General features: G+C 54.0%; 1 protein-coding gene across 1 annotated transcript; it reads left to right on the top strand.

The window, feature by feature from the left end:
• The first annotated feature begins 130 nt into the window (after window positions 1-130).
• CLIP3 (CAP-Gly domain containing linker protein 3) lies at window positions 131-13,195 on the top strand. The gene is made up of 14 exons (XM_027078960.1): window positions 131-1,315; window positions 1,630-1,853; window positions 4,857-4,996; window positions 5,082-5,175; window positions 5,363-5,524; window positions 5,927-6,045; window positions 6,554-6,790; window positions 9,076-9,211; window positions 9,351-9,479; window positions 10,119-10,262; window positions 10,330-10,453; window positions 10,661-10,725; window positions 11,106-11,178; window positions 11,663-13,195. The coding sequence occupies exons 2-14, from the start codon at window positions 1,688-1,690 to the stop codon at window positions 11,715-11,717; spliced, it is 1,644 nt and encodes a 547-aa protein (XP_026934761.1). The 5' UTR covers window positions 131-1,315; window positions 1,630-1,687; the 3' UTR covers window positions 11,718-13,195.
• Window positions 13,196-13,384: the final 189 nt, after the last annotated feature.

Below are 13,384 nucleotides of genomic sequence, written 5' to 3'. Positions count from 1 at the left end.
GATAGGTGTGGGTTTTTGTTTTTGTTTTTTTTTTGCGGTACGTGGGCATCTCACTGTTGTGGCCTCTCCCATTGCGGAGCACAGGCTCTGGACGCACAGGCTCAGCGGCCATGGCTCACGGGTCTAGCCGCTCCACGGCATGTGGGGTCTTCCCGGACCGGGGCACGAACCCGTGTCCCCTGCATCGGCAGGCGGACTCTCAACCACTGCGCCACCAGGGAAGCCCTGATAGGTGTTAATAGGTCCCTCTGGCTGCATATTGGAGTGTTGTGGGGAGCTGCCATAGTCCAGGTGGGAGAGGATGAAGGATGGACCAGGATTAGGGCCTGGGACTGGGGTGAGGGATGAAATTCTGGAAATATCTTAATGGAGCTACTGGGCCTGCACATTAGAAGGATGAGAGGTGGAAGGCAAAGTCAGCTAGCCCTGTTCAGGCTGGGTTGATTGTGGACAGTGCAGGCCACAGCCAGTCAGGTGTGACAGCCCAGCCAGGATGATGGGGCCGGGAAGGCCTCATCCCTGGGCTGGCTCCTGGAGGCCTTTCTGGGGGGAGGAGTCCATTGGCAGATCTATCCCCTAGGCACTGCCAAAGCCATGTAGCACGGTGATTAAAAGCCCAGGCGCTATAGCCAGGCCACTGGGATTCAAGTCTTAGCTCCATTACCTGTTTGCTGTATGCCCTTGGGTAAATGGCTTACCTTCTCTGGGTAAATGCTGTGTGTGCACTATGCGATAATGACAATGACAGTGATTATAGGAGTCTCCACAAAGTCATCCCTCTGAGACATCCCTTGTCTAGGGTGGACGTGGAGTAGAGGTCAGGTCTGATATGTCAGAGAGAGACAACACCCACCACTACCACACATCGAGACCCCTGCCCAGACTGGTCTGGTTTGCAGGCCTTCGCAAAGGCGCTATCACAGCGGGATGGACAAAAATCCATGTGCCCGTTTTCCCATCCCTGTCTTTTTGCCCTTGTCCCTGCTTCATCTCTCTCCTGTCTCCATGCCTCACATCCTTCTTCGTGGCCATTTCTTCTACTCCCCGTCCTCGGTGTCTATACCCTTCCCACCGCTGCCTCCAGCCTTTTCATCAATGCAAGCAGCCTCGCAGTGTCTCCGCCCCCGCGCCTGGTTGGGGGTGACAGCGCATGCGCCGTCAGCGCCCCTCCCTCTCCACCCCCATCCCCCGTCGGCGTCCGGGCCTCGTCCCCTTCTCTCTGTCTTCTTCTCCCCCATCACTTCCCCAGACACTGGCACCCCATTACTCCAGTTTCCCCGGTTTCAGCTTTGGTCTCCAGCCCCAGACACCCGAGGTAAGATGGGTAGAGGGGAGGCCCGCGGAGAAGGGGAGGGGCAAAGCATCCTGCATCCTGAGATAAACAAACCGGGGGAGGGGGCGGCCTAGACTGAGGGCCCTGACGCGGGAGGAGAAGAATGGGGGACTGGCCTGGGGGAAGTGGTAGGCGTTGGGCCCACAAACCAGCGTCCTCTGATGGGTGACTGGCGTCCCTATGATTGCCCAAAACCCAGAGCTGGGGGCGTGGGAGCCACCCGGAGCCCGGTGAGCGTCTGGGGGGCTCAGATTCCAGAGACTGGGGCACCCTCTCTAGCTGACCTCTGCCCCCAGGATTTGCCTGAAGGCCACCTCCAACTCTGCACCTGCCCACTGAGGGCCACCAAGGACCATGACTAAGACAGATCCCGCCCCGATGGCCCCGCCGCTCAGGGCGGAGGGAGAAGAGGAGGAGGAGGAGGATGAGCCTGTCCCAGAGCCCCCCAGCCCCACCCAGGAGCGCCGGCAGAAGCCTGTTGTGCACCCCTCGGCACCTGCCCCCCTCCCCAAGGACTACGGTAACCACCCTCCCCACTCAGCAATATGGCCTGGAGCCTTGGGTTGCCAGGGAGGTTTGGCTGAACTCTGCTGGTGGAGATGGTGGGAGGAATCTGGAGGATCTGAAGGTGTTCTGGAGGAGTCGTGGCCCTTGGATTCCCCCCCCTCATTAATTCATTCACCCATTGGAGAATGGAATTGGGATAATCGTAATATTTGATTCATGACACATCATTCAGTCATTTAGTCATTAAACAAGCATTTTTGGCAAGCCTGCTATGGACCTAGGAACTGGGGGCACAGCATGGAGCAAGACAGATCTAGTCTTTGCCTAAGAGAACTCACAGGCCTCAATGACAACCACACAAATAAGTATAAAAATATAAGTACATAATTACAAGCCTTGATGAGAATTGTGTTTGCTAAGAACCGAATTCTGCAAGAGCTTTTTAAGATACGCTTTCCCTGAGGAAGGAACATTTGAGGGAGACTCAAGGATGAATTGAGGGTTAACAAGGGAAAAGATTAGGGGAAGGGGGTCCCAGGCAAGGTCACCGCAGGCGTAAAGGCTCTGAGGTAGGAAGATGTGGAGCTGAGAGGTTGGCCTCTTGGAGAAAAGGGAAGTGTCTGCTCGTTCACCAAGCACTGTTTATCCGTCACCGCTGCTCCGTGACAAGCCTTGTGCTGGGAGAGGGAGATTTAACGGTGAGCAATCCAGGCATGATCCCTGCTCTCAGGAGAGAAGGCAAGACTAAGCAAGTAACAGGTATATAAATCGGGTAAGTTCAGATTGGAGTGGATGCTATGAAAGAAAGAAAAGATGGAGATATAATAGAGAGTGGCTAGGGGGCAGCACCTGGAGACAGAGTGGTCAGGGTGGGTCTTTGACGAGGTGGCATTTAGGCTGAGACCCAGAGCACGAGGAGGAATCAGCCGTAGGAGAGCTGGAGAAAGTGTTACAGGCTGTAAGCAGCAAGTACAAAAACCCTGAGGCAGGACTGAGCTTGGAGCAGAAGGAAAATCTTGGTGTTGCTGTTAGGGAGTGATTGGAGCTGAGGTGAGAGGTTGGCAATGGCTAGATCTGGAAGGGCCTTAAAGGCTACTGTGAGAACTTTGGATATATTCTAAGTGTGATGGCGGGGGAGAGCAGTTTGTGGGGGGGCAGGTCTGATTTATATTTTTAAAAGCTCCCTCTGGCTACTGGGTAGAGAGGGTGGAGCTCAGCCAGAATTAGATATAGGAGGAGGCTTTTAAAAGATGTTGGCTGGGAATCCCCGGCAGCTGTAAGTTCGGAAATGAGGTTCCAAGTTCAGAGAGTAGGTGTCATCAGGATAGGGCAGGAGGGGTGGCATCTGTGGACATGTCACCCACTAGAGGTGGGTCAGAGAGGCCATAAGTTGCCCTCAGTCTGATAGAAAAATAAGAAAGTTATCTGGGTGTCTAGGGCCGGGTATCCACCCTGGGAAACTGGAAAATCTCCACTGGAAATGTGGCTGGATGTGGCTGGGACCTGTGGCCTGCTGGGAAGTCAGAGAGTCTAGGGTATCTGCCCCCCGTCCCCAGGAATCCTGCCTGTAGAACGAGGAGGGTTTGGTCACAGAATGTGAAGGAATCTGAAAATGCAGTCTAGGACAGAGAGAGGGCTAAGGTGGACTCCAAGAGAAACTCGTGTATTTATTAAATTTGTACATTAATTCAGCTAGACTGACAGAGCGCCTCCTGCATGGATAGGGGAGTGAACAAGGCAGCCTGGAAACGTCCTAGTGAGGGGGACAAGCAAGAAAGGAAGAGAATGAGGAAGAAGAGAAAGAGAGGAAAAGAGGGAGGGAGGAAGGAGTAAACAAGTAATGTTAAGTAGTGATTTTTTTCTTCTTTTTTTTCTTTTGGCCATGCCGCGTGGCATATGGGGATCTTAGTTCCTTGACCAGGGATCGAACCCGGGCCCCCTGCATAGGAAGCACAGTGTCTTAACCGCTGGACCACCAGGGAAGTCCCTAAGTAGTGATATTTTTAAAGAAATGAAAAACGGCAAGAGATAAAGAAGGGCAGAGGTGCTGATTTAGCCAGGGTGGTCTGGGGAGGCCTCTCTGAAGCCTTAGGAAGATCTCAGGGAAGACGGGCCCAGGCAAGAAGAACAGCAAGCACAAAGCCCTGAGAGAGGAATTTGCCTGGCGAGTTGGAAGGACAGAAGGAGGTCAGTGTGGCTGGAGGGGAGCGAGTGAGGGGGAGAGGGCAGAGAACAGATGAGGCCAGTTTGTTTAGGGCCTGCGGGCCAGGCTGAGGATTTGGGTCTGTACTCTGAGTGTGATGGGAGCCAGGGCAGGCTTAGCCAGGGAGAGCTGTGCTGTGACTGGGGTTTTAAAAAGAGCACACAGGCTGCTTCCGGGAGACACCTTCTATGCGGTACGTCCCTGGGCTCTGTGTCATCTGGTCATTCGTTTGCTCATCCATTCAACATGCACTGGGCTCCTGCCTTGTGCCAGCCCTGTGCTGCGTGCTGACGTTACTACAGGGCAACACTCTAAAGGGGGGAGATGGAAGCTCCTCTGGGCACCCCCTGGCTGGCCACAGGTTGGGTCCTGCCCATGGATCCATTTTATGTGGACTGCACAGTAATTGAAATTCGGGGAGATTTTTCTTAAACACCGTGACTTCTGCCTTTTTAATTTTCTTCACCCTGGAGATTTCGCTAAAGCATGCCCTGACAGGGCGACGTGCGCTAGAGCAGCAGCAGCCCCCTTGGGCATGCAGACTCCTTACCACTCTTGTTTCATGGGGTGGAGTTTGCTGCTATATGATCTTCCAATTTTTCAAGACACACCAGGCATCCACATTTTTATGTGAGGCCTGATTTTGAAACCTCACGCTGGCCACACAGAAAATGTCTGTGGCCCATGTGCCACCAGTTTGAGACTCTGTTTTAGAAGGTTTTAAAGGTCTAGAGCTCCTCTGCCTTAGGATGGAAGGAGGGGGGGTCAGTCCACAGTTTGCCTGGGGTGATCTTGGACCTCTCACCACCCCAGCCTTCACCTTCTTCGACCCCAACGACCCTGCCTGCCAGGAGATTCTGTTTGACCCGCAGACCACCATCCCTGAGCTGTTCGCCATTGTGCGCCAGTGGGTGCCCCAAGTCCAGCACAAGATTGATGTCATTGGCAATGAGGTGAGAGCGCTGGGGAAGCGAGGGAGGAGAGGAAGGGGTTCCTCATGTGTTTGGGTAACCCTCCCTGGTCCCCTGGTACTCCCAGATTCTGCGTCGAGGCTGCCACGTGAATGATCGTGATGGGCTGACCGACATGACACTGCTCCATTATGCGTGCAAGGCGGGGGCCCACGGAGTCGGTGAGGGTCCAAACCCCCAAACCTAACTGCCACGCCCAACACTCTCAGAACCCCGGCCCTCAGACCTCCATCCTGGACCCCACAGCCTAAGATCCCAAAGTGCAGTCCCTAAAGCCCTGGGCCTTCCCCATGCTCTGGGCCCACACTCTGGAGGAGGGAACCCAAGCTGACCTGGGCTGTCACGCAGGGGACCCCGCGGCGGCTGTACGCCTCTCGCAGCAGCTGCTGGCACTGGGCGCAGACGTGACCCTGCGCAGCCGCTGGACCAACATGAACGCGCTTCACTACGCGGCCTATTTTGACGTGCCGGATCTCGTGCGCGTGCTACTGAAGGGTGCACGGCCCCGAGGTGAGGAGGAAGGGCCGGGCTGGGAGGGGCAGGACCTAGGCGAGGAAGGAGGGCTGGAAGCAGAAGGAGGGTACCCAGGTGTGGGGGTAGGAGACGAGTGAGAAGGCAGGGAAGGCGACTGATGGGGCCTGGCATGGGAAGCCAGGGTGGGAGGCGGGAGGTGGGAGGTGCGGGAGAAGGAGTTCAGGGGTCCAAAACGTCAGGGCCTGGCGGGAGCTGGTTGGGATGGGGGTGGCCGAGGAGGGGCGGGGCTCTGTGTCAGAGGCTGCCGTGGGGTGGTGGGGCCTGGGGCCTGCGGGTTAAGAGATGGATGAAGAGGTGGACTTCGGAGGCTGGAAGGCAGCGGGAGGGCTGGGGTGCTGAGGGCGCTCACCCGGAACCCTCCTCTCACCCACTTCCCAGTGGTGAACTCCACGTGCAGTGACTTCAACCATGGCTCAGCCCTGCACATCGCTGCCTCCAACCTGTGCCTGGGCGCGGCCAAATGTTTGCTGGAACACGGTGCCAACCCGGCGCTTCGGGTACTGCCACCCTGGCCCAGTCCTGTTACCTTCCTTCTCCTTCCTCCCCAACCGCTTTCTGGCCAGCAGGCCTCTGCAGAGGATGGGAGCGGGGGAGGGGGCGGGGCAGGACCACTTGAGTTTCTTGAAACTCTCATTCCCCATTGGCCCAGTTGGATCCTTAACCGGTACCACAGGAGCCCATTTTCAGTGTTTGTCCTTCACATGGCCCCATTCCGGGCTTGGGGTCTTGGCCCTGAGGGCATGACCTACAGCACTGAAGTGGGACCTTCATTCCCTATTGGCTCCATACTTGACATCTCCAGCCTGAGGTCTCAGAGGTGGACTTCCCTGGGGATCGTGGGCTGTACCTTAATGCCCCACCCCTTCCTCTTTCCAAGTTGGCCCAGGGTATGACCTACTCCCACCTCTGCCTCACCTCGACCCGGGGTCTCTGGGGGCATGGGCTCAGTGGGAGTGCAGCCTATGCCGCTGAGTCTTTGCTCCCTCTCTTCCTGTTGGCCCCCAGAACCGAAAGGGACAGGTGCCAGCGGAGGTGGTCCCAGACCCCATGGACATGTCCCTGGACAAGGCAGAGGCGGCGCTGGTGGCCAAGGAGCTGCGGACGCTACTGGAGGAGGCTGTGCCGCTCTCCTGCGCCCTCCCCAAGGTTACGCTACCCAACTATGACAACGTCCCAGGCAATCTCATGCTCAGTGCACTGGGCCTGCGCTTGGGAGACCGCGTGCTACTGGATGGCCAGAAGGTCAGGGACTGGAGCAGGGAAGGGCGGGCAGGACTCAGCCCTCATCCCTCAGAGCTGGGTCTTTGGGCAGAATGCAGACTCTCCCCTTTGCCTGCCCACCCTCCCAGTCATGCACACAGTATTCATTTTGTCTAACAGTTGTTCTGTGAGTGCCTCCTTTGTGCCCCACCCAAGCTGAGCTCTCAGTCCAAGGGGGAAGACAGATCCATCTCCTGACAGTGACAGCCCAGAGCTGTCATGGCTCACGAGGAAGCACATGCAGAGTGATCAGCACAACTCTGCCCCATTTGGGTCCCCCTGGGCCTTGTGGTTCCCATCCAGGGGCCACTTGTGTTCCCAGAGTGGTCAATACTTTGCTCACTTGAAGATGCTGAGGAATGAGCCAGGAGAAGAAAGGGAGAAGGGGGCCCTAGGGAGGGGGAGCAGGTATAAAGTCCCAGAGGACAGAGAGATCTTTATTCATTCAATCATTCCAAGTTTGATTCATTTACCTGGTATCCCTCAGGCTCCATGCTGGACCCAGCCTGTCCTTGGGGATGAAGGCCTGTGTTAGCCCCAGACCTGCTCTCATAGAACTCCATTTCTATTGAGGAAGAGACAGTCAATAAAGTATACCCATAGTTAAGATAATTTCCAGTAGCAACAAAGGCTTTGAAAACCATTAAATGCTTGCATTTAATAAATTGGCCCTAGCTGAGGGCCGAGGTGGTTTTAGCTAAGGTCTTCTGAGAAGGCTTCTCTGAGGAGGTGATATCTGAGCTGAGAGGGGAAGGAGCTCACCTTGCAAAAATATGGAGACAGAGGAGATCGCAGGTACAAAGTCCCAGAGGAGGGGAGGGGTAGTGTGACTGGAGGGGAGTTATCTAGGGAGGGTGAAGTGGCGACGTTAGCAGGGGCTGGATCTCACCAGACCTGCAGGCCACTGGAGTGAATTTGAATTTTGTTTCTTTGTACAGTGAGAAGCCATAAAAGTCACATTTTGTTTCGTAATCAAGAGTTTTGCATGCATCAGCCCCACCTGGAAAGTTTCTGTACATGATTTAATCAAATCAGTGTGACAATTTTGAAAGCAGGATGGGTTGATTCTCTCCATTTTACAATATAGAAGACTGTAAGAAGCCCAAGAGGTGAAACTCTTTGTCTGAAGACATGTAATAACAATCTCTGCCTGTAGAGAAGCAGCATAGCACAGTGGTTATGAACTCAGGCTCAGGGATTTGCTCAGGCAAATCTCAGCTTTGCCACTTACCAGCTGTGGGGCCAGTGATTTCACCTCTCTGGGCATCAGCTTCTTCATCTGTAAAATGGAGCTGATAGTACCCACTTGAGGGGGGTTGTTTGAGGTTTATTTTATTTTATTTTATTTTTTTAAATGAATTTGTATTGGCATATAGTTGATTTACAATGTTGTGTTAGTTTCTGCTGAACAGCAAAGTGAATCAGTTATGTATATATCCACTCTCTTTTAAGATTATTTTCGAGGTTTAAATTAGTTAAAATGTGTAAAGCCCTTAGAATAGGGCTTGGCTCTGTGTGGCAGGCACTGTTCTGATCCCCACACCAGCTCTCCAAAGTAGGCGCTATTATTTAGCCCATTTTATAGATGAGGAACTGAGGCTTAGAGCAGTGAAGAAGCCTCACACAAATGATAATAACCACACTCACTGCAGCTAAGCAACTTCACATATGTTAAAAATGTTTCCACCAGATAACCAGCCTCTGAGGTGGACTGTGATCCCCATTTTCCAAATGAAACTGAGGCCCCGTGAGGTCCCTTTACCAAAGTTACAGGATAATAATAGGCAACACTTACTGATCCCTTACTCAGCACCAGGCCCTGTTCTGAGGGCTTTTATGTCTCTATAGCATTCATGTCCAGTAGACCTTTTTGTGAGATTGGAAATGTTCTATGTCTGTGTAGTCCAGTGAACTAGCCATGAGCCACATGTGGATATTAAGCACTTGAAGTGTGGCTAGTGTGATTGGAGAAATGATATTTTAATTTAATTTTAGTTAATTTAAATTGTCATATGTGGCTAGTGGCCGTGTACTGCGTCGGACAGCGCAGCTCTGTAACAATCCTGTAAGGTGGGTGAGATTTCTGTTCCCATTTCGCAGATGAGGACATCGAGGCACAGTTAAGTTATACAACCAGTGAATGGTGATGTCCAAGCTGAGATTTAAGCCTGGGGCTCCCTCGTCCATCCCACCATGCCACCTGTGTGCCGGTGATCTTATCGGCCTCTCAAGGTGCACCCAAGCCATTTCCTCCCTTGTTTCCTCAGACGGGCACACTGCGGTTCTGCGGGACCACGGAGTTCGCCAGCGGCCAGTGGGTGGGCGTGGAACTGGATGAACCTGAGGGCAAGAATGATGGCAGTGTTGGGGGTGTCCGGTACTTCATCTGCCCTCCCAAGCAGGGTCAGTCCCACTGGGGCCCAGAAGGTGATGGTGGGGTCCACTCAGTAGTTCTGCTGCTGAGTGCTGGGGTTGGGAGGTGATGAGGGGGGTCAGAGGGCAGAGGCTTGGACAACTCCCAGCCCAGGCTCTGTCCCCCCAGGTCTCTTTGCCTCTGTGTCCAAGATCTCCAAGGCAGTGGATGCACCTCCCTCATCTGTCACCTCCACACCGCGGACTCCCCGGATGGACTTCTCCCGTGTCACAGGCAAAGGCCGCAGGGAACACAAAGGTCAGAGGGGGAGCTCTAGGGGTGACGAGAGCCATTCTTGAGGATATTCTGTGGATAGCCCAGCTTCTGTGACTCAGTTTCTCCTCAGGCTCAAACTCCCATTTTAGAGGATGACCTCTGAGTTCCTGACTTTTGTGCCTCAGTTTCTCCTTTGACTCAGTACTGGTCCCACCCAGTTCTTGCAAGGACCTGTGTGTTCCCTGCCCCCATGACTTAGTTTCCCCTTAGAGCCAAAGGTTTTCTCCCAGTTTTAGGGAAGAATCTATGGGGCTCCTGGCTTTAGTGACTTGATTTATCCTCAGACCTAACTCCCCCCTTCATTTTAAAAGGACAGTTTCTGGGTTTCTGACTTCTGAGACTCAGTTTTCCCCTTGGCCCAAATATCTTCAACTTTGAGAAAGAGTTTTGAGGTTCTGTAGGTTCTTGACTTAGTTGTCCCTCAGGCCCAAAGCCCCCACCCCCATTCTCTGGCAGCTGGGATTGTTTCCTTTCAAGCCCACCCCGCCAACCCCATTTCAGGGGAAGGCTCGTCTCATTTGAACCAGGATAGTTTCTACCTTGTGGCTTTCTGGGTGACACGGGGCCCCCAGGGCTGGCATCTGGAGGCCTCACCCTCACCCCTTGTCCCCTTCCCGCCAGGTAAGAAGAAGCCCTCATCATCCCCATCTCTGGGCAGCCTGCAGCAGCGTGAAGGAGCTAAGGCTGAGGTTGGAGACCAAGTGCTCGTCGCAGGCCAGAAGCAAGGGATCGTGCGTTTCTATGGGAAGACAGACTTTGCCCCAGGTGAGGATAGCTATCTGGGCTGGGGGCAGGCAGGGCCTTGAGGCATCCTGACACTCTCCTGTTGCAGGTTACTGGTACGGCATAGAGCTAGACCAGCCCACCGGCAAACATGATGGCTCTGTCTTTGGTGTCCGGTACTTCACCTGCCCCCCACGGCATGGAGTCTTTGCACCAGCATCTCGAATTCAGAGGTGAGCCCAAACTCTGGTCACAACTCAGGGCACCACCCAGAATCCTGATCCCCTGCTTGGATGTCTCCTTCTCTTGGACCAGGAGGACAGTGTGGATATCCACCCCCACACCCTAGCTCTTTCGTTGTAGGCCCCCCGGGGCTCCGCTCCTGGTCAGACCCTGGCCTCTTGTGGCTCTGACTCCTCCCACTCCTCGTGTCTCCCCAGGATTGGTGGATCCACTGACCCCCCTGGGGATAACGTTGGAGCCAAAAAAGTACATCAAGTGACAAGTGAGTTGGGGGCTGGCTGTGGGAGGAGTGTGGATTTGGGGATAGGAAGAAAGGTCTTGGGTCCTCAGGTATATGCTGGTGACAGAATCTCCAGTATTTAATTGGGGACACAGGGTCCAGGAAAATGATGAGACAGGATCCCCAAAAGGATGGGCGCTATAGGGATGGGGATGTTAACGACAAGGCTCTGAGCAGGCACCGGGGACATGGGTAGGTCTTGGAGGACACAGGGAATATTATTGACAAGAGGTCTAGATGGCTATTGGGAATGTAGGATATTGGGGACGTGGATAAATATTAATGAAAAAGAGTCTGGGTAGATATTGAGGACAGAAGTGGGTCTATCATCCCCTCACCTGAGACCTTGCCCTTCCCTTCAGTGACGCAGCCCAAACGCACCTTCACAACAGTCCGGACCCCAAAGGACATCGCATCAGAGAACTCCATCTCCAGGTACGTAGCAACCCTTGGTCCCCCTCTCCTGTGGGATATTCAGGGAGAGGCATCCACCAGGCCATTGGACACAGGGAGTCTGGAGTTCTGGGTTGGGGCTGGAAATAGAAGTTAGGAAAACATACGACTAGTTAGCTTACCCAGAAGCAGTCTTTAGGGAGTGAGGCGCCATAGTGAATTCTGGTGACTTCAACTTTTATATATATATATATTTGGCTGCGCCGGGCCTGGGCCCCCTGTGTTGTGAGCACAGAGGCTTAACCACTGGACCACCAGGGAAATCCCTGGTGACTTCAACTTTTAAGGGGCAGGTAAAAGAGACAGAACACCTTCGGCTCCACGGGAGCCTGAGAGGGCACAGCTGGAGAGACAGAGGCAGAATCCAGAAAGGCCAAATCCCAGACACTCGGGGAAGAGCTGGGTGGTGATGGATCCAGATGCTTCCGCATCCTGCACCAGCGTGTGACACAGTTCTCTTCCCCAGGTTGCTCTTCTGTTGCTGGTTTCCCTGGATGCTGAGGGCGGAGATGCAGTCTTAGAGGCTCTGGACATCTGAGAGAGACACAGAGCCTCCTCTAGCATCTCCTGATACAAGGAGCCCCCGAGTCACCCTGAGATAGAGATTCCCAGTAACACGTCCAGAATAGAGACCCCCATTAGCCAGCCCTCGTTCACTGAGGCCCCATTATTAACAGATTCCCTCATGATAACCCCCCAAATACAGACCCTATGTTACCCAGAAAGAGATTCCCTAAGTGTAGTACCTTCAGGCTAGTCCCAACCCCTCAGAGGAGACCCCCCCAATAACAGATTTCCACATCACCCCAAATGACGGTGACTTTCTCTACATAATGCTCCACAGCAGAACATTCCTGAGTCACTAGTCACTGGATCAGAACCCTTCCCTGTTAACAAAGGTCCCCCCCCCACCATCAAGTCCCCTTGAAAGAAACACCTCCAAAGCAACAGTAACAAACCCACATTTAATGTCAGTCCCCTCAAGATGTTGTGACCCCCGTGGTCACCCCAAACCCCCTACACTGCAATCAGAGACTCCCTCCATTAACGAACCCCCCTGCTCTTACCCCTCAAGAAGAGACCCACATTAACCAGCCCACTGTCACCCCCAATTTACAGATACCAAAACAGTACTGGAAGTGCTAATTACAGGACCCCCAAGTCTTCCTATCCTCTGCACCAAGAAACCCCCAGTGCCTTGTACGAAGCCCACCCCATGCGGCCCACAGCACCTGTGCTGGCCAGGCTCCCAGAAAATTCTCTATTTTTAAAGTAATTATTTCCCCCTTTGGGGGGACCCCAAAATTTGGAGGTCCCATTCTGGGACTCTGAGGATCCAAACCCCAGAGTACATGTCCTAAACTCCCCTGTGCCCGCAAGTCCTAGAGCCCCTAGGAGACCCCAAAGCCCTAACTCCCAGGATCCCCAAATCATGGAATCCCCAAATCCCCAGGGAATCCCAAATTTTAAAAATCCAATCCCAAACCCCCAGGAAACCTCAATCATGGAGGTTCTTGTGCCTGGGATGGAGGAGATACGCATCCTGGGCCCCCAGGGCACCTCAAGCCCTATTCATAGGCACCAGAAACCCCAAACAGGAATTCTCATCCCTGGAAACCAGAGGACTTCAATGCCCTGAGTCCATGGATCTCAAGACACCCAAATTCCAAGAGCCCCAGCCCCAAGGGAACCCCAAATCCTCAAGCCTCCATCTCATACATGAGGGGCATCAAGGCCTTGAGGGGATCCCAAATCCTGGAGTCCCCATTTCAATCTACATTCTGGTCACAGGTCCAAAACACCAAATCTAAGTTACTGGCCCTGAAGGACCTCAGAGCACCCTGGCCAGACTAACAGCCCGACGGAGACCCTGAAGGCCCAGGGGTCCAGGGCAGACCTGGGGCCCTGAAAACCAAGGACAGCTCACGACTGCCCCTTCACTGCATGTCCCCAAACTCAGCATGACCCCTACCCCCTTCAATAAAGACGTTTCTACGGCTCTCTGTGTCGGGTCGGTGTTTAGGGAGTTACGGCCCTGCCTCCGTACCCTTGCTGGGTACAGCAATCTCGCATCCCTGCGGCTTTATATAGGATGGCCTAACCTGCGGGGAGTCCTTCCAACCATCGCATTTTTCCTGTGCCGCCACGGCTGCCCCTCCTTTCTGGGCTCTCCGCAGCGTGGACAGGT

The sequence above is a fragment of the Aethalodelphis obliquidens genome, unplaced genomic scaffold (genome assembly GCF_003676395.1).
Source record: "Aethalodelphis obliquidens isolate GAN/ISIS:26980383/991018 unplaced genomic scaffold, ASM367639v1 scaffold43, whole genome shotgun sequence".
In the NCBI taxonomy this organism is placed as follows: Eukaryota; Metazoa; Chordata; class Mammalia; order Artiodactyla; family Delphinidae; genus Aethalodelphis; species Aethalodelphis obliquidens.
This window is presented reverse-complemented; position numbering and strand designations above follow the sequence as displayed.

Excerpts from the sequence above, each read along its gene's own strand:
- CLIP3 (XM_027078960.1), top strand. The coding sequence starts at position 1,688 with ATGACTAAGACAGATCCCGCCCCGATGGCCCCGCCGCTCAGGGCGGAG. Across the intron at positions 1,854-4,856 it reads CCCCCTCCCCAAGGACTACG|CCTTCACCTTCTTCGACCCC; the intron begins GTAACCACCCTC and ends TCACCACCCCAG. Across the intron at positions 5,525-5,926 it reads GAAGGGTGCACGGCCCCGAG|TGGTGAACTCCACGTGCAGT; the intron begins GTGAGGAGGAAG and ends CCCACTTCCCAG.